At 46.3% G+C, this 18,791-nt stretch overlaps 1 protein-coding gene across 4 annotated transcripts in view; it reads right to left on the reverse strand.

Annotated features, from left to right (window-relative positions):
- Nucleotides 1-18,791, reverse strand: part of LOC110506108 (genetic suppressor element 1) — a 418,800-nt gene that overhangs the window by 39,635 nt on the left and 360,374 nt on the right. For all 4 annotated transcript variants that reach the window (XM_036964533.2, XM_090222430.1, XM_090222432.1 and 1 more), the window contains one exon: nucleotides 5,610-5,818. In XM_036964533.2, coding sequence (XP_036820428.2) covers nucleotides 5,610-5,818 — 209 coding nt within the window. The remainder of the gene's footprint in view (nucleotides 1-5,609; nucleotides 5,819-18,791) is intronic.

Here is an 18,791-nt window from a genome sequence, read left to right on the forward strand (position 1 = left end):
AGAGATACAGAGAGAGACAGAGAGAGAGACAGAGAGAGAGAGAGAGAGAGAGAGAGAGATACAGAGAGAGAGTGAGAGAGAGACAGAGAGAGAGAGAGAGAGAGAGAGAGAGAGAGAGATACAGAGACAGAGAGCGAGAGAGAGAGAGAGAGAGATACAGAGACAGAGACAGAGAGTGTGTGCTTGACCCTGCCCATTGTTTGTCTTTGTGACAGCAGGGTTTCAAGTGTTCGCTGGACCGGCATAGGGTAAACAGGGGAAACGCTCTGATGCTAGCCCCCCTCTGTATCACCCCTCTCACCCCCGCCTACCTCTCACCCACTAGACTACCCCTCGCCCTCCTCCTTCAGCTGGGTGGCCTCGAGCTGTCAGAGGCACCAGAAACCCCCCAACACGACATTCTCTCTCCCAGCATGACCCTGCAGACACACACACAGACACACACGGACACACGTATACAGTACATACACACACAGGTACACTGGAACAGAGTGCATCACAAGAGCTAGCTGGAACCACTTCGCCCCAAAGATAAACAGGGTGAGTGTGATTCTGTGAAGGAGAAAATGTATATGAGTGTGTGTGTGTGTCAGTGTGTGTGTCAGTGTGTGTGTCAGTGTGTGTGTCAGTGTGTGTGGGAGCAGAAGGTCTGTGCCCATCTCTGCCTATCACTATCCCTTTCTCTTTCTCTCTGCTCGCCCCTCTCTCTTTCCTCTAAGGCAAGAAAGGTGATGACAGAGTTGTGACAGGATGACATCACTTCTCCCTCCCCTCCCACCCATAGGTGCTCTGGCTAACCCTCTGGCTAATGCGCTATGCTTGAGGTGAAGGGGCATATGGGCGGGTGAGAGGGTGCAAGATCATAGGACGCTCCCACACAGAGGGGTGAGCTGACCCCCTATCTCTGAATCCCATCACCCCTCACTCTCTCTCCTCCATCCTCCTCTCCCCACTTCCTCAGTCTCCAGGGAGACATTCAACATCTGTAGTGTTGTGAGAGTGTTGCTGAGGAGTGCTGAGGAGTGCTGCATAGGAAGTGTTAAGGAGTGCTGAGGAGTGCTGAGGAGTGTTGAGAAGTGCTGAGGAGTGTTGAGAAGTGCTGCATAGGGAGTGTTGAGGAGTGTTGAGGAGTGCTGTGGAGTGTTGAGGAGTGCTGAGTAGTGCTGCATAGGGAGTGTTAAGGAGTGCTAAGGAGTGTTGAGGAGGGTTGAGGAGTGTTGAGAAGTGCTGAGGAGTGGTGACGAGTGTTGAGAAGTGTTGAGGAGTGCTGATGAGTGCTGCATAGGGAGTGTTTAGAAGTGTTGAGAAGTGTTGAGGAATGCTGCATAGGGAGTGTTGAGAAGTGTTGAGGAGTGCTGCATAGGGAGTGTTGAGAAGTGTTGAGGAGTGCTGCATAGGGAGTGTTGAGGAGTGTTGAGGAGTGCTGAGGAGTGTTGAGAAGTGCTGAGGAGTGCTGCATAGGGAGTGTTGAGTAGTGTTGAGGAGTGCTGAGGAGTGTTGAGGAGTGCTGAGGAGTGTTGAGAAGTGCTGCATAGGGAGTGTTGAGGAGTGTTGAGGAGTGCTGTGGAGTGTTGAGGAGTGCTGAGTAGTGCTGCATAGGGAGTGTTAAGGAGTGCTAAGGAGTGTTGAGGAGGGTTGAGGAGTGTTGAGAAGTGCTGAGGAGTGGTGACGAGTGTTGAGAAGTGTTGAGGAGTGCTGAGGAGTGCTGCATAGGGAGTGTTTAGAAGTGTTGAGAAGTGTTGAGGAATGCTGCATAGGGAGTGTTGAGAAGTGTTGAGGAGTGCTGCATAGGGAGTGTTGAGAAGTGTTGAGGAGTGCTGCATAGGGAGTGTTGAGTAGTGTTGAGGAGTGCTGCATAGGGAGTGTTGAGAAGTGTTGAGGAGTGCTGCATAGGGAGTGTTGAGGAGTGCTGAGGAGTGCTGCATAGGGAGTGTTGAGAAGTGTTGAGGAGTGCTGCATAGGGAGTGTTGAGGAGTGTTGAGGAGTGCTGAGGAGTGTTGAGAAGTGCTGAGGAGTGCTGCATAGGGAGTGTTGAGTAGTGTTGAGGAGTGCTGCATAGGGAGTGTTGAGGAGTGTTGAGAAGTGTTGAGGAGTGCTGAGGAGTGTTGAGGAGTGCTGCATAGGGAGTGCTGTGGAGTGTTGAAGAGTGCTGCACAGGGAGTGCTGAGGAGTGCTGAGGAGTGCTGAGGAGTGCTGCATAGGGAGTGTTGAGGAGTTTTGAGGAGTGCTGTGGAGTGCTGCATAGGGAGTGTTGAGGAGTGCTGAGGAGTGTTGAGGAGTGTTGTGGAATGTTGAGGAGTGCTGAAGAGTGCTGTGGAATGCTGCATAGGGAGTGTTGAGGAGTGTTGCATAGGGAGTGTTGAGAAGTGTTGAGGAGTGTTGAGAAGTGCTGCATAGGGAGTGCTGTGGAGTGTTGAAGAGTGTTGAGGAGTGTTGTGGAATGTTGAGGAGTGCTGAAGAGTGCTGTGGAATGCTGCATAGGGAGTGTTGAGGAGTGTTGCATAGGGAGTGTTGCATAGGGAGTGTTGAGAAGTGTTGAGGAGTGTTGAGGAGTGTTGAGGAGTGCTGTGGAGTGCTGCATAGGGAGTGTTTAGGAGTGCTGTGGAGTGCTGCATAGGGAGTGCTGTGGAGTGTTGAAGAGTGCTGCATAGGGAGTGTTGAGGAGTGTTGAGAAGTGTTGAGGAGTGTTGAGGAGTGCTGTGGAGTGCTGCATAGGGAGTGTTTAGGAGTGCTGTGGAGTGCTGCATAGGGAGTGTTTAGGAGTGCTGTGGAGTGCTGCATAGGGAGTGTTTAGGAGTGCTGCATAGGGAGTGTTGATGAGTGTTGAGCAGTGTTGAGGAGTGCTGTGGAGTTCTGCATAGGGAGTGTTGATGAGTGTTGAGAAGTGTTGAGGAGTGCTGTGGAGTTCTGCATAGGGAGTGTTGAGGAGTGCTGTGGAGTGCTGCATAGGGAGTGTTTAGGAGTGCTGCATAGGGAGTGTTGATGAGTGTTGAGCAGTGTTGAGGAGTGCTGCATAGGGAGTGTTGAGGAGTGCTGCATAGGGAGTGTTGAGGAGTGTTGAGGAGTGCTGTGGAGTGCTGCATAGGGAGTGTTGAGGAGTGTTGAGAAGTGTTGAGGAGTGTTGTGGAGTGCTGAGGAGTGCTGCATGAGGAGTGTTGAGGAGTGTTGAGAAGTGTTGAGGAGTGTTGAGGAGTGTTGAGAAGTGTTGAGGAGTGTTGAGGAGTGCTGCATGAGGAGTGTTGAGGAGTGCTGTGGAGTGTTGTGGAGTGCTGAGGAGTGCTGCATGAGGAGTGCTGAGGAGTGTTGAAGAGTGTTGAGAAGTGTTGAGGAGTGTTGAGAAGTGTTGAGGAGTGTTGAGGAGTGCTGCATAGGGAGTGTTTAGGAGTGCTGCATAGGGAGTGTTGAGGAGTGCTGCATAGGGAGTGTTGAGGAGTGTTGTGGAATGCTGAGGAGTGCTGCATAGGGAGTGTTGAGGAGTGTTGAGGAGTGTTGAGGAGTTCTGTGGAGTGTTGAGGAGTGCTGTGGAGTGTTGAGGAGTGCTGCATAGGGAGTGTTGAGGAGTGCTGTGGAGTGCTGCATAGGGAGTGTTGAGGAGTGCTGAGAAGTGTTGAGGAGTGTTGTGGAGTGCTGAGGAGTGCTGCATGAGGAGTGCTGAGGAGTGTTGAGAAGTGTTGAGGAGTGTTGTGGAGTGCTGAGGAGTGCTGCATGAGGAGTGTTGAGGAGTGCTGTGGAGTGCTGCATAGGGAGTGTTGAGGAGTGTTGAGAAGTGTTGAGGAGTGTTGAGAAGTGTTGAGAAGTGTTGAGGAGTGCTGTGGAGTGCTGCATAGGGAGTGTTGAGGAGTGCTGCATAGGGAGTGTTGATGAGTGTTGAGCAGTGTTGAGGAGTGCTGCATAGGGAGTGTTGATGAGTGCTGCATAGGGAGTGTTGAGGAGTGTTGAGGAATGCTGAGGAGTGCTGCATAGGGAGTGTTGAGGAGTGTTGATGAGTGTTGAGGAGTGCTGTGGAGTGCTGCATAGGGAGTGTTGAGGAGTGTTGAGGAATGCTGAGGAGTGCTGCATAGGGAGTGTTGAGGAGTGTTGAGGAGTGTTGAGGAGTGCTGTGGAGTGCTGCATAGGGAGTGTTGAGGAGTGCTGCATTGGGAGTGTTGAGGAGTGTTGAGGAGTGTTAAGAAGTGTGGAGGAGTGCTGTGGAGTTCTGCATGAGGAGTGTTGAGGAGTGTTGAGGAGCGCTGAGAAGGGTTGCAGAGGGAGTTTTGAGAAGTGTTGAGGAGTGTTTTAGGAGTGCTGAGGAGTGTTGCATAGGGAGTGTTGAGGAGTGTTGCACAGGGAGTGTTGAGGAGTGTTGCACAGGGAGTGTTGAGGAGTGTTTTAGGAGTGCTGAGGAGTGTTGCACAGGGAGTGTTGAGGAGTGTTTTAGGAGTGCTGAGGAGTGTTGCACAGGGAGTGTTGAGGAGTGTTTTAGGAGTGCTGAGGAGTGTTGCACAGGGAGTGTTGAGGAGTGCTGTGCTGCTCCTCTGCCCTCCACCATTAGCCTCAGCGCTGCGATAAGAGGGTTTAGAGGAAAGCCATAATCCATAATCCACTCCTTATCAAAGCTAGCAGCTACACACACACATACACACTGGGTCAGTCAGTGCGAGGGGGAAGGGGGGCAGAAGGGCAGGGGACACACTTGACTGCTGAGGCCCTGAGGGGTTGGACGGGTGGGAGGCAAGGCTTGGACTGGGGGTTAGAACAGGGCTTGGACTGGGGGTTAGAACAAGGCTTGGACTGGGGGTTAGAACAAGGCTTGGACTGGGGGTTAGAACAAGGCTTGGACTGAGCTGGGACTGGGGGTTAGATCAAGGCTTGGACTGGGACTGGGGTTTAGAACAAGGCTTGGACTGGGACTGGGGTTTAGAACAAGGCTTGGACTGGGACTGGGGTTTAGAACAAGGCTTGGACTGGGCTGGGACTGGGGGTTAGAACAAGGCTTGGACTGGGCTGGGACTGGGGGTTAGAACAAGGCTTGGACTGGGCTGGGACAGGGGGTTAGAATGAGCCTGGAGCTGTGGTTATAAAGCTAGGGCTGACGATAGGTCTGGGGTTATAAAATAGGACCGGGGGGGGGGGGGGGCTCGAGGGGGCACAGATGTTGGCTGCCGTTAAGCCTGTCACCTCAATGGCCTGGTGGCAGCTGGCATTGTTTAACACACAGAGAGAGGAGGGTGAGGAGATGGGGGAGAAGAGGGGGAAGAGGCGTTCGCATTCGCAGAGCCGCCAGCGATGTCAGATGTACATATGTCACATACATTCTGCCACGCCATGGGTTACAGGCCAGCCTGGAAATCCACTAATCCCTCGAGAGCCTGTGTGTGTGTGTGTGTGTGTGTGTGTGTGTGTGTGTGTGTGTGCAGGCAGCCTCTTTGTACTAGATCTCTTACCAGGCACAGAGAGGTTGAAACATTGCTTTGACTGGGCTGAAATGGATGGATGAAAATATAGAGTGGTTGAAAACACAAAAGACGCAACAGGCAACAAGATGTGAAAAGAGAAGACGACAGAGAGAGGAGGGGAGACAGCAGGTACATACAGGGTGTTTGTCTGTCTCTGTGTGTGTCTAGTCTCACCTGGCGTGCCTCGCTCCTCCAGAGTCCGTTGCTGGTCTTGGTGGGGGCGATGGTGACGACGGGTGGGGTGCTTGGCACACTGTGGCCCCCAGGTGGCACCAGGACAGGCCCTGGGCCCAGGGGGCCTCTCTTGGGTGTGCTCACCGGAGAACTGTGGTTGGTGGCTGGGGACGAGACCGGAGACGACTCACTACTGATGGACGAGCCAGCTATGAAGAGAGAAGAGAGGACATGACATTATTACAGTAGCATTATTACTATACAGCCTTGTTACATGACATGATACTAGACAGAGCTGAACCACACAGTCATTATTACTATACAGCCTTGTTACATGACATGTTACTAAACAGAGCTGAACCACACAGTCATTATTACTATACAGCCTTGTTACATGACATGTTACTAGACAGAGCTGAACCACACAGTCATTATTACTATACAGCCTTGTTACATGACATGTTACTAGACAGCTGAACCACACAGTCATTATTACTATACAGCCTTGTTACATGACATGTTACTAAACAGAGCTGAACCACACAGTCATTATTACTATACAGCCTTGTTACATGACATGTTACTAGACAGAGCTGAACCACACAGTCATTATTACTATACAGCCTTGTTACATGACATGTTACTAGACAGCTGAACCACACAGTCATTATTACTATACAGCCTTGTTACATGACATGTTACTAGACAGAGCTGAACCACAGTCATTATTACTATACAGCCTTGTTACATGACATGTTACTAGACAGAGCTGAACCACACAGTCATTATTACTATACAGCCTTGTTACATGACATGATACTAGACAGAGCTGAACCACAGTCATTATTACTATACAGCCTTGTTACATGACATGTTACTAGACAGAGCTGAACCACACAGTCATTATTACTATACAGCCTTGTTACATGACATGTTACAAGACAGATCTGAACCACACAGTCATTATTACTATACAGCCTTGTTACATGACATGATACTAAACAGATCTGAACCACACAGTCATTATTACTATACAGCCTTGTTACATGACATGTTACTAGACAGCTGAACCACACAGTCATTATTACTATACAGCCTTGTTACATGACATGATACTAGACAGCTGAACCACAGTCATTATTACTATACAGCCTTGTTACATGACATGTTACTAGACAGAGCTGAACCACACAGTCATTATTACTATACAGCCTTGTTACATGACATGTTACTAGACAGCTGAACCACACAGTCATTATTACTATACAGCCTTGTTACATGACATGATACTAGACAGCTGAACCACAGTCATTATTACTATACAGCCTTGTTACATGACATGTTACTAGACAGCTGAACCACACAGTTATTATTACTATACAGCCTTGTTACATGACATGTTACTAGACAGAGCTGAACCACAGTCATTATTACTATACAGCCTTGTTACATGACATGGTACTAGACAGCTGAACCACACAGTCATTATTACTATACAGCCTTGTTACATGACATGTTACTAGACAGAGCTGAACCACAGTCATTATTACTATGCAGCCTTGTTACATGACATGATACTAGACAGATCTGAACCACACAGTCATTATTACTATACAGCCTTGTTACATGACATGTTACTAGACAGCTGAACCACAGTCATTATTACTATACAGCCTTGTTACATGACATGTTACTAGACAGCTGAACCACACAGTCATTATTACTATACAGCCTTGTTACATGACATGTTACTAGACAGAGCTGAACCACAGTCATTATTACTATACAGCCTTGTTACATGACATGTTACTAGACAGAGCTGAACCACACAGTCATTATTACTATACAGCCTTGTTACATGACATGTTACTAGACAGCTGAACCACACAGTCATTATTACTATACAGCCTTGTTACATGACATGATACTAGACAGAGCTGAACCACACAGTCATTATTACTATACAGCCTTGTTACATGACATGTTACTAGACAGAGCTGAACCACACAGTCATTATTACTATACAGCCTTGTTACATGACATGTTACTAGACAGAGCTGAACCACAGTCATTATTACTATACAGCCTTGTTACATGACATGTTACTAGACAGCTGAACCACACAGTCATTATTACTATACAGCCTTGTTACATGACATGATACTAGACAGCTGAACCACAGTCATTATTACTATACAGCCTTGTTACATGACATGTTACTAGACAGCTGAACCACACAGTTATTATTACTATACAGCCTTGTTACATGACATGTTACTAGACAGAGCTGAACCACAGTCATTATTACTATACAGCCTTGTTACATGACATGGTACTAGACAGCTGAACCACACAGTCATTATTACTATACAGCCTTGTTACATGACATGTTACTAGACAGAGCTGAACCACAGTCATTATTACTATGCAGCCTTGTTACATGACATGATACTAGACAGATCTGAACCACACAGTCATTATTACTATACAGCCTTGTTACATGACATGTTACTAGACAGCTGAACCACAGTCATTATTACTATACAGCCTTGTTACATGACATGTTACTAGACAGCTGAACCACACAGTCATTATTACTATACAGCCTTGTTACATGACATGTTACTAGACAGAGCTGAACCACAGTCATTATTACTATACAGCCTTGTTACATGACATGTTACTAGACAGAGCTGAACCACACAGTCATTATTACTATACAGCCTTGTTACATGACATGTTACTAGACAGCTGAACCACACAGTCATTATTACTATACAGCCTTGTTACATGACATGATACTAGACAGAGCTGAACCACACAGTCATTATTACTATACAGCCTTGTTACATGACATGTTACTAGACAGAGCTGAACCACACAGTCATTATTACTATACAGCCTTGTTACATGACATGATACTAGACAGAGCTGAACCACACAGTCATTATTACTATACAGCCTTGTTACATGACATGATACTAGACAGAGCTGAACCACACAGTCATTATTACTATACAGCCTTGTTACATGACATGATACTAGACAGAGCTGAACCACACAGTCATTATTACTATACAGCCTTGTTACATGACATGTTACTAGACAGAGCTGAACCACACAGTCATTATTACTATACAGCCTTGTTACATGACATGATACTAGACAGAGCTGAACCACACAGTCATTATTACTATACAGCCTTGTTACATGACATGTTACTAGACAGCTGAACCACACAGTCATTATTACTATACAGCCTTGTTACATGACATGTTACTAGACAGCTGAACCACACAGTCATTATTACTATACAGCCTTGTTACATGACATGTTACTAGACAGAGCTGAACCACAGTCATTATTACTATACAGCCTTGTTACATGACATGTTACTAGACAGCTGAACCACAGTCATTATTACTATACAGCCTTGTTACATGACATGATACTAGACAGCTGAACCACACAGTCATTATTACTATACAGCCTTGTTACATGACATGTTACTAGACAGCTGAACCACACAGTCATTATTACTATACAGCCTTGTTACATGACATGTTACTAGACAGCTGAACCACACAGTCATTATTACTATACAGCCTTGTTACATGACATGTCACTAGACAGAGCTGAACCACACAGTCATTATTACTATACAGCCTTGTTACATGACATGTTACTAGACAGCTGAACCACACAGTCATTATTACTATACAGCCTTGTTACATGACATGTCACTAGACAGAGCTGAACCACACAGTCATTATTACTATACAGCCTTGTTACATGACATGTTACTAGACAGCTGAACCACACAGTCATTATTACTATACAGCCTTGTTACATGACATGTTACTAGACAGAGCTGTACCACACAGTCATTATTACTATACAGCCTTGTTACATGACATGATACTAGACAGAGCTGAACCACACAGTCATTATTACTATACAGCCTTGTTACATGACATGTTACTAGACAGATCTGAACCACACAGTCATTATTACTATACAGCCTTGTTACATGACATGTTACTAGACAGAGCTGAACCACACAGTCATTATTACTATACAGCCTTGTTACATGACATGTTACTAGACAGCTGAACCACACAGTCATTATTACTATACAGCCTTGTTACATGACATGTTACTAGACAGAGCTGAACCACACAGTCATTATTACTATACAGCCTTGTTACATGACATGTTACTAGACAGAGCTGAACCACACAGTCATTATTACTATACAGCCTTGTTACATGACATGTTACTAGACAGCTGAACCACACAGTCATTATTACTATACAGCCTTGTTACATGACATGTTACTAGACAGCTGAACCACACAGTCATTATTACTATACAGCCTTGTTACATGACATGTTACTAGACAGAGCTGAACCACACAGTCATTATTACTATACAGCCTTGTTACATGACATGTTACTAGACAGCTGAACCACAGTCATTATTACTATACAGCCTTGTTACATGACATGTTACTAGACAGCTGAACCACACAGTCATTATTACTATACAGCCTTGTTACATGACATGATACTAGACAGCTGAACCACACAGTCATTATTACTATACAGCCTTGTTACATGACATGTTACTAGACAGAGCTAAACCACACAGTCATTATTACTATACAGCCTTGTTACATGACATGTTACTAGACAGAGCTGAACCACACAGTCATTATTACTATACAGCCTTGTTACATGACATGTTACTAGACAGAGCTGAACCACACAGTCATTATTACTATACAGCCTTGTTACATGACATGTTACTAGACAGAGCTAAACCACACAGTCATTATTATCTTCAAGATGTTCAAATGTTCACAGATGACCAGGAAAGTCAAATAATAATCACAGAACCCGTGTTAGCATATCCAAGAGTAGCGTAGTGGAGAGGAAACAGTGGGCTCTGACACACAGTTCTGGGTTAGAGTATGCTAGACTAGCATATCCAAGAGTAGCGTAGTGGAGAGGAAACAGTGGGCTCTGACACATAGTTCTGGGTTAGAGTATGCTAGACTAGCATATCCAAGAGTAGCGTAGTGGAGAGGAAACAGCGGGCTCTGACACATAGTTCTGGGTTAGAGTATGCTAGACTAGCATATCCAAGAGTAGCGTAGTGGAGAGGAAACAGTGGGCTCTGACACACAGTTCTGGGTTAGAGTATGCTAGACTAGCATATCCAAGAGTAGCGTAGTGGAGAGGAAACAGTGGGCTCTGACACACAGTTCTGGGTTAGAGTATGCTAGACTAGCATATCCAAGAGTAGATTAGTGGAGAGGAAACAGTGGGCTCTGACACACAGTTCTGGGTTAGAGTATGCTAGACTAGCATATCCAAGAGTCGCGTAGTGGAGAGGAAACAGTGGGCTCTGACACACAGTTCTGGGTTAGAGTATGCTAGACTAGCATATCCAAGAGTAGCGTAGTGGAGAGGAAACAGTGGGCTCTGACACACAGTTCTGGGTTAGAGTATGCTAGACTAGCATATCCAAGAGTAGTGTAGTGGAGAGGAAACAGTGGGCTCTGACACACAGTTCTGGGTTAGAGTATGCTAGACTAGCATATCCAAGAGTCGCGTAGTGGAGAGGAAACAGTGGGCTCTGACACACAGTTCTGGGTTAGAGTATGCTAGACTAGCATATCCAAGAGTAGCGTAGTGGAGAGGAAACAGTGGGCTCTGACACACAGTTCTGGGTTATAGTATGCTAGACTAGCATATCCAAGAGTAGTGTAGTGGAGAGGAAACAGTGGGCTCTGACACACAGTTCTGGGTTAGAGTATGCTAGACTAGCATATCCAAGAGTCGCGTAGTGGAGAGGAAACAGCGGGCTCTGACACACAGTTCTGGGTTAGAGTATGCTAGACTAGCATATCCAAGAGTAGCGTAGTGGAGAGGAAACAGTGGGCTCTGACACACAGTTCTGGGTTAGAGTATGCTAGACTAGCATATCCAAGAGTAGCGTAGTGGAGAGGAAACAGTGGGCTCTGACACACAGTTCTGGGTTAGAGTATGCTAGACTAGCATATCCAAGAGTCGCGTAGTGGAGAGGAAACAGCGGGCTCTGACACATAGTTCTGGGTTAGAGTATGCTAGACTAGCATATCCAAGAGTAGCGTAGTGGAGAGGAAACAGCGGGCTCTGACACACAGTTCTGGGTTAGAGTATGCTAGACTAGCATATCCAAGAGTAGATTAGTGGAGAGGAAACAGTGGGCTCTGACACATAGTTCTGGGTTAGAGTATGCTAGACTAGCATATCCAAGAGTAGTGTAGTGGAGAGGAAACAGTGGGCTCTGACACACAGTTCTGGGTTAGAGTATGCTAGACTAGCATATCCAAGAGTCGCGTAGTGGAGAGGAAACAGTGGGCTCTGACACACAGTTCTGGGTTAGAGTATGCTAGACTAGCATATCCAAGAGTAGCGTAGTGGAGAGGAAACAGCGGGCTCTGACACATAGTTCTGGGTTAGAGTATGCTAGACTAGCATATCCAAGAGTCGCGTAGTGGAGAGGAAACAGTGGGCTCTGACACACAGTTCTGGGTTAGAGTATGCTAGACTAGCATATCCAAGAGTCGCGTAGTGGAGAGGAAACAGTGGGCTCTGACACACAGTTCTGGGTTAGAGTATGCTAGACTAGCATATCCAAGAGTAGCGTAGTGGAGAGGAAACAGTGGGCTCTGACACACAGTTCTGGGTTAGAGTATGCTAGACTAGCATATCCAAGAGTAGCGTAGTGGAGAGGAAACAGTGGGCTCTGACACACAGTTCTGGGTTAGAGTATGCTAGACTAGCATATCCAAGAGTAGCGTAGTGGAGAGGAAACAGCGGGCTCTGACACACAGTTCTGGGTTATAGTATGCTAGACTAGCATATCCAAGAGTAGCGTAGTGGAGAGGAAACAGCGGGCTCTGACACACAGTTCTGGGTTATAGTATGCTAGACTAGCATATCCAAGAGTCGCGTAGTGGAGAGGAAACAGTGGGCTCTGACACACAGTTCTGGGTTAGAGTATGCTAGACTAGCATATCCAAGAGTAGCGTAGTGGAGAGGAAACAGTGGGCTCTGACACACAGTTCTGGGTTAGAGTATGCTAGACTAGCATATCCAAGAGTCGCGTAGTGGAGAGGAAACAGTGGGCTCTGACACACAGTTCTGGGTTAGAGTATGCTAGACTAGCATATCCAAGAGTCGCGTAGTGGAGAGGAAACAGTGGGCTCTGACACACAGTTCTGGGTTAGAGTATGCTAGACTAGCATATCCAAGAGTAGCGTAGTGGAGAGGAAACAGTGGGCTCTGACACACAGTTCTGGGTTAGAGTATGCTAGACTAGCATATCCAAGAGTAGCGTAGTGGAGAGGAAACAGTGGGCTCTGACACACAGTTCTGGGTTAGAGTATGCTAGACTAGCATATCCAAGAGTAGCGTAGTGGAGAGGAAACAGCGGGCTCTGACACACAGTTCTGGGTTATAGTATGCTAGACTAGCATATCCAAGAGTAGCGTAGTGGAGAGGAAACAGCGGGCTCTGACACACAGTTCTGGGTTATAGTATGCTAGACTAGCATATCCAAGAGTCGCGTAGTGGAGAGGAAACAGTGGGCTCTGACACACAGTTCTGGGTTAGAGTATGCTAGACTAGCATATCCAAGAGTAGCGTAGTGGAGAGGAAACAGTGGGCTCTGACACACAGTTCTGGGTTAGAGTATGCTAGACTAGCATATCCAAGAGTCGCGTAGTGGAGAGGAAACAGCGGGCTCTGACACATAGTTCTGGGTTAGAGTATGCTAGACTAGCATATCCAAGAGTAGCGTAGTGGAGAGGAAACAGCGGGCTCTGACACACAGTTCTGGGTTAGAGTATGCTAGACTAGCATATCCAAGAGTAGATTAGTGGAGAGGAAACAGTGGGCTCTGACACATAGTTCTGGGTTAGAGTATGCTAGACTAGCATATCCAAGAGTAGTGTAGTGGAGAGGAAACAGTGGGCTCTGACACACAGTTCTGGGTTAGAGTATGCTAGACTAGCATATCCAAGAGTCGCGTAGTGGAGAGGAAACAGCGGGCTCTGACACACAGTTCTGGGTTAGAGTATGCTAGACTAGCATATCCAAGAGTAGCGTAGTGGAGAGGAAACAGCGGGCTCTGACACATAGTTCTGGGTTAGAGTATGCTAGACTAGCATATCCAAGAGTCGCGTAGTGGAGAGGAAACAGTGGGCTCTGACACACAGTTCTGGGTTAGAGTATGCTAGACTAGCATATCCAAGAGTCGCGTAGTGGAGAGGAAACAGTGGGCTCTGACACACAGTTCTGGGTTAGAGTATGCTAGACTAGCATATCCAAGAGTAGCGTAGTGGAGAGGAAACAGTGGGCTCTGACACACAGTTCTGGGTTAGAGTATGCTAGACTAGCATATCCAAGAGTAGCGTAGTGGAGAGGAAACAGTGGGCTCTGACACACAGTTCTGGGTTAGAGTATGCTAGACTAGCATATCCAAGAGTAGCGTAGTGGAGAGGAAACAGCGGGCTCTGACACACAGTTCTGGGTTATAGTATGCTAGACTAGCATATCCAAGAGTAGCGTAGTGGAGAGGAAACAGCGGGCTCTGACACACAGTTCTGGGTTATAGTATGCTAGACTAGCATATCCAAGAGTCGCGTAGTGGAGAGGAAACAGTGGGCTCTGACACACAGTTCTGGGTTAGAGTATGCTAGACTAGCATATCCAAGAGTAGCGTAGTGGAGAGGAAACAGTGGGCTCTGACACACAGTTCTGGGTTAGAGTATGCTAGACTAGCATATCCAAGAGTAGCGTAGTGGAGAGGAAACAGTGGGCTCTGACACACAGTTCTGGGTTAGAGTATGCTAGACTAGCATATCCAAGAGTAGCGTAGTGGAGAGGAAACAGTGGGCTCTGACACACAGTTCTGGGTTAGAGTATGCTAGACTAGCATATCCAAGAGTAGCGTAGTGGAGAGGAAACAGTGGGCTCTGACACACAGTTCTGGGTTAGAGTATGCTAGACTAGCATATCCAAGAGTAGTGTAGTGGAGAGGAAACAGTGGGCTCTGACACATAGTTCTGGGTTAGAGTATGCTAGACTAGCATATCCAAGAGTAGCGTAGTGGAGAGGAAACAGCGGGCTCTGACACACAGTTCTGGGTCACCGTATACTAGCCTAGCATATCATAGCGTAGTAGAGGGGAAGCAGTGGCCTCAGACACACCATTCTGGGTTAGCATATCCTAGCATATCATAGCGTAGTAGAGGGGAAACAGTGGCCTCAGACACACCGTTCTGGGTTAGCATATCCTAGCCTAGCATATACACAGGCCCAGATGGATGGCCCTGGGTGGCCATTAGATAGTGACAGTGATCAGGACGAGCAACCCTGTGAGAGTCACATGGCCCTGACACACCGCTAAAACACACACACAGCAGGGAGTAAGAGCTGGCCCAATGAGCTGTGGCACATTTTCTGCCCCTACGGGGAAACCGTGCAGAGAAGGGTCATGGTCTGGTCACATGTCTCTCCCTCTCTGCAGCTCTCATCTCATATGATCACATTCTCTCTCTCTCTCTCTCTCTCTCTCTCTCTCTCTCTCTCTTTCTCTCTCTCTCTCTCTACTATAAGGACAGGACATAAGACAGGAGTAGAAATGAATGTGGGCATTGTTTAATGCGTTTCACAGGAAGAACATTCCAATAATTTCAACGTAGGTAAGCAAGGGGGGGTTATATTTGCCCTAAAGGGACAAAACTAGAATATCAATACACAACATATTCCTCCCCCTTTTGATGACTCAAAAGTAAATATTCACTGTTTTGCCTATTGTTTTCTATTTAACATAAGTCCTCTTAATGTTAAATAAATGAACTTTTCAGAATAACCTTTTCTGAACTAGGGAAAGAGGGTAGACTGCCTCAGTCCCCAGACTTAACCCTGGGGTGTATTCTGCTCCAATGTCGGAGGTTAGTCTGAATTAAATAGTCAACCTGTCAGGGGGTCGTCTTTCTCTTGCAGGGTAATGACGACCTACAGGTGAGTCTACAGTCACATTGTCTCTGAGTCTGAGTGGTGATGGTGTATGCCCAGACTGAGGTGCAACAGTACCCTGAGTAGGCACTCTGGCTGGTTCAGGTGAGTCTGGAGCACTTTCCACATATGTATGTATGTTGCTGCAGTGGATGTTCAGGTGATGGCTCGTAGTCATGGTAGGTATCCAGTAGCTGATCTTGGTTTGTCACTTGGCAGGAGTCATCTCTGAGGTTGGTTCCACTCCACTTTCTGTACAGCACTTTGAGATATCAGCTGATGTACGAAGGATTGCATTTGCATTTGATTTGATTTGATTTGATTCCTGGCAACAGTTGATCCACATGTCTCCTCCAGATGATGTTTTCCGGTGTGTGAACTGTGTAGGACACAGGCCCTGTTTGTACAACCACTGTGGAGGTCGAGTCGCATGCGAAGCTGTCTTTTCATCATGGCGGACGCGGGCAGTGTTTTTGTAGGTTAACAGGAAGGTGTTTAGGCGCCTATTGAGGGAGCCATTCCCTTGTGATGATTTTAAAGCTTGCTCCATCGTTTGGACAAACTGTTCAGCAAGGCCGTTCGTTGTAGGGTGATACGGCGCTGACTTGATGTGCTGAATTCCATTTGCTTCCATGAATGACCGGAACTCTTCCAATCTCTCTAGTGTAGCGTTCAGGTTTCTCAGGTGCTCCTGCTCATCTTTGCCGGTGATGAGTAGATCATCGAGGTAACATTGGACCCCAGTGAGCCCGCTCAGTATCTGGTCCATAGCTCTCTGAAACAAGGCCCGAGCGGAGGTGATTCCAAAAGGAAGCCTCCGGTACCTGTACAGTCCTTTGTGAGTCACTAGGGTCAACAGTTCTTGTGACTCTTGGTCCACATGCATCTGTAGATAGGCCTGACATTAAGTCTATCTTACTGTATTTTTTGTCCTCCAGCTAAACCAGAAAAGAGGTCGTCAATGAGGGGTAGTGGATATTTTTCAGCAGTCAAAACTGGGTTAATGGTGACTGAAATCACCACAGAGTCTGAGTGAGCCATCTTTTTTCATGACTGGAACAACGGGTGTAGCCCTTTCACTAACATTCACTGGGTCCAATACTCCACTCTCGACTAGTCTGTTTACCTCAATATCAACTTTTAGTTTTATGGAGTATGGGACAGGTCTAGGGTTTCACGGTCAGTTTAACTGTTATGTCCTTCATACTGCCAAGGTCTCCTTTGAACACATCCGCATGTTTCCTCAATATCCCTTGTAGGTTTGTGTCCTCTTTTGCAACCATGTGAATTTCCTGCCAGTTTAGTTTGATCTTTTCCAGCCATGTGCGTCCTAGCAATGCTGGATGGTTGCCTTTCACAATGTAGAGTGGTATCTTTACCTTCTGTTTGTTGAGCTCCACTGCAACGATCACGCGTCTTCTCAATGGAACAAGCTCACCGGTGTGTGTTTTCAGCGTCATCTTTGTGGGCTGTAGTGTGAGGTGATGTAGCTTCTTCTTGTATACAGCCTCAGACAGCGAAGATATGGCTGCTCCAGTGTCCACTTGCATCCGTACTGCGTTTCCATCTGGTAGCGGTGTCACCCAGTATCCGTGTCGATTGTCTGAAGTTGACAAAACATGCAACGATTCTTCCCCTTCAGACAGGGTATGACTTTGTTCATCCTCCGTGTGCTCCATTTTACTGCTCTTTCTTTTTGTACTTCCTGAAGTCACTTTTCCTTTGTTCAGTACTTTTGTTCGATTGTCTCTTTTTGTTTTTCTCTGCACGTTCAATGTGACCCTTTTTTCCACAACTTCTGCAGTCTTAGTCTCTGCACCAACACTCCTCTGCTTGGTGACCTGGTTTCCCACAGCGATAGCATGGCTTCCGACCTCCTGCCTTGTTTTTTAACCACGTTAACCACGTTAACCATGACACCTTATGCACTTTAGTCGAAGCACTTAGCTGTTGTGTGTCTTTATTTGCCATTTCCATTGACGTACTCGCTTCTATTGCTCTCTGCAATGTTAAGTTACTCTCAGTCAAAAGGTGTTTCTGAATTGCTTCACTGCGCATGCCACACACTAACCCCTCACGTATAGGGTCACTCATTGATCGCCCAAATTCACAGTGTTCAGATAACTGTTTCAATACAGCCACAAACTGTGAGATTTATTCACCTTCCTCTTGATTTATCTTATGAAACCTGAATCTCTCTGCGATTATCAGGGGTTTGGGAGAATAATGTCATTTTAAAGGTAGCCACAATTTCATCATATGATTTATCACCAGGTTTTTCAGGCGTTACTAGGCTGCGCAGTAGATTTAATGTTTTTCCTCCCATAGCAGTCAGAAATGTCGGCACAACGACTTCTGCTTTAATTCCATTTGCCAACACAAAGTACTCAAAACGTTCTGGGTAAGAACTCCATTGTTCCACAGATTCATCAAATGTTCCTATATTTCCAACCAATGCAGACATTTTCGGTTTATTTTTCTTTCTCACACTTTTCAGACGGTCCCTTAATCCCAGACCCTTTTCTTCTTCTTTTAACTCACGATGACTTCACATTCTCCTGCAGCGAAACTCTTCATATCTCTTCCCATCCCTCGAGGCTCTCGTTTCTGTGACATCAAAGGCTAGCTAGCATCACTCGACTGGCTAGCTCCACGTTTTGTTTGCATCTTTCTACAGTGGAAAAAAAATACGAATTGAACTGACTTTCTGCAGAATGATGAGTACAAACGTGAGAACGTTTCTTCCTCGTCCCCAGTTTGGTTGTATAGCACACTGTATTACTTATACAACTGATGTAAGGACAGGACTGTCACGTTCTGACCTCTATTTCCGTTGTTTTGTATTTATTTAGTATGGTCAGGGCGTGAGTTGGGTGGGCAGTCTACGTTTGTTTTTCTATGTTTTGGGGCATTTCTATGTTTTCGGCCTAGTATGGTTCTCAATCAGAGGCAGGTGTCATTAGTTGTCTCTGATTGAGAATCATACTTAGGTAGCCTGGGTTTCACTGTGTGTTGGTGGGTGATTGTTCCTGTCACTGTGTTTGTTGTCACAGGATAGGCTGTATAGGTTTTTCACGTTCCGTTTTTGTTTTGTAGATTTAAGTATTTT

The sequence above is a fragment of the Oncorhynchus mykiss genome, chromosome 26 (genome assembly GCF_057628025.1).
Source record: "Oncorhynchus mykiss isolate SJ-2025 chromosome 26, ASM5762802v1, whole genome shotgun sequence".
Lineage (NCBI taxonomy): Eukaryota > Metazoa > Chordata > Actinopteri > Salmoniformes > Salmonidae > Oncorhynchus > Oncorhynchus mykiss.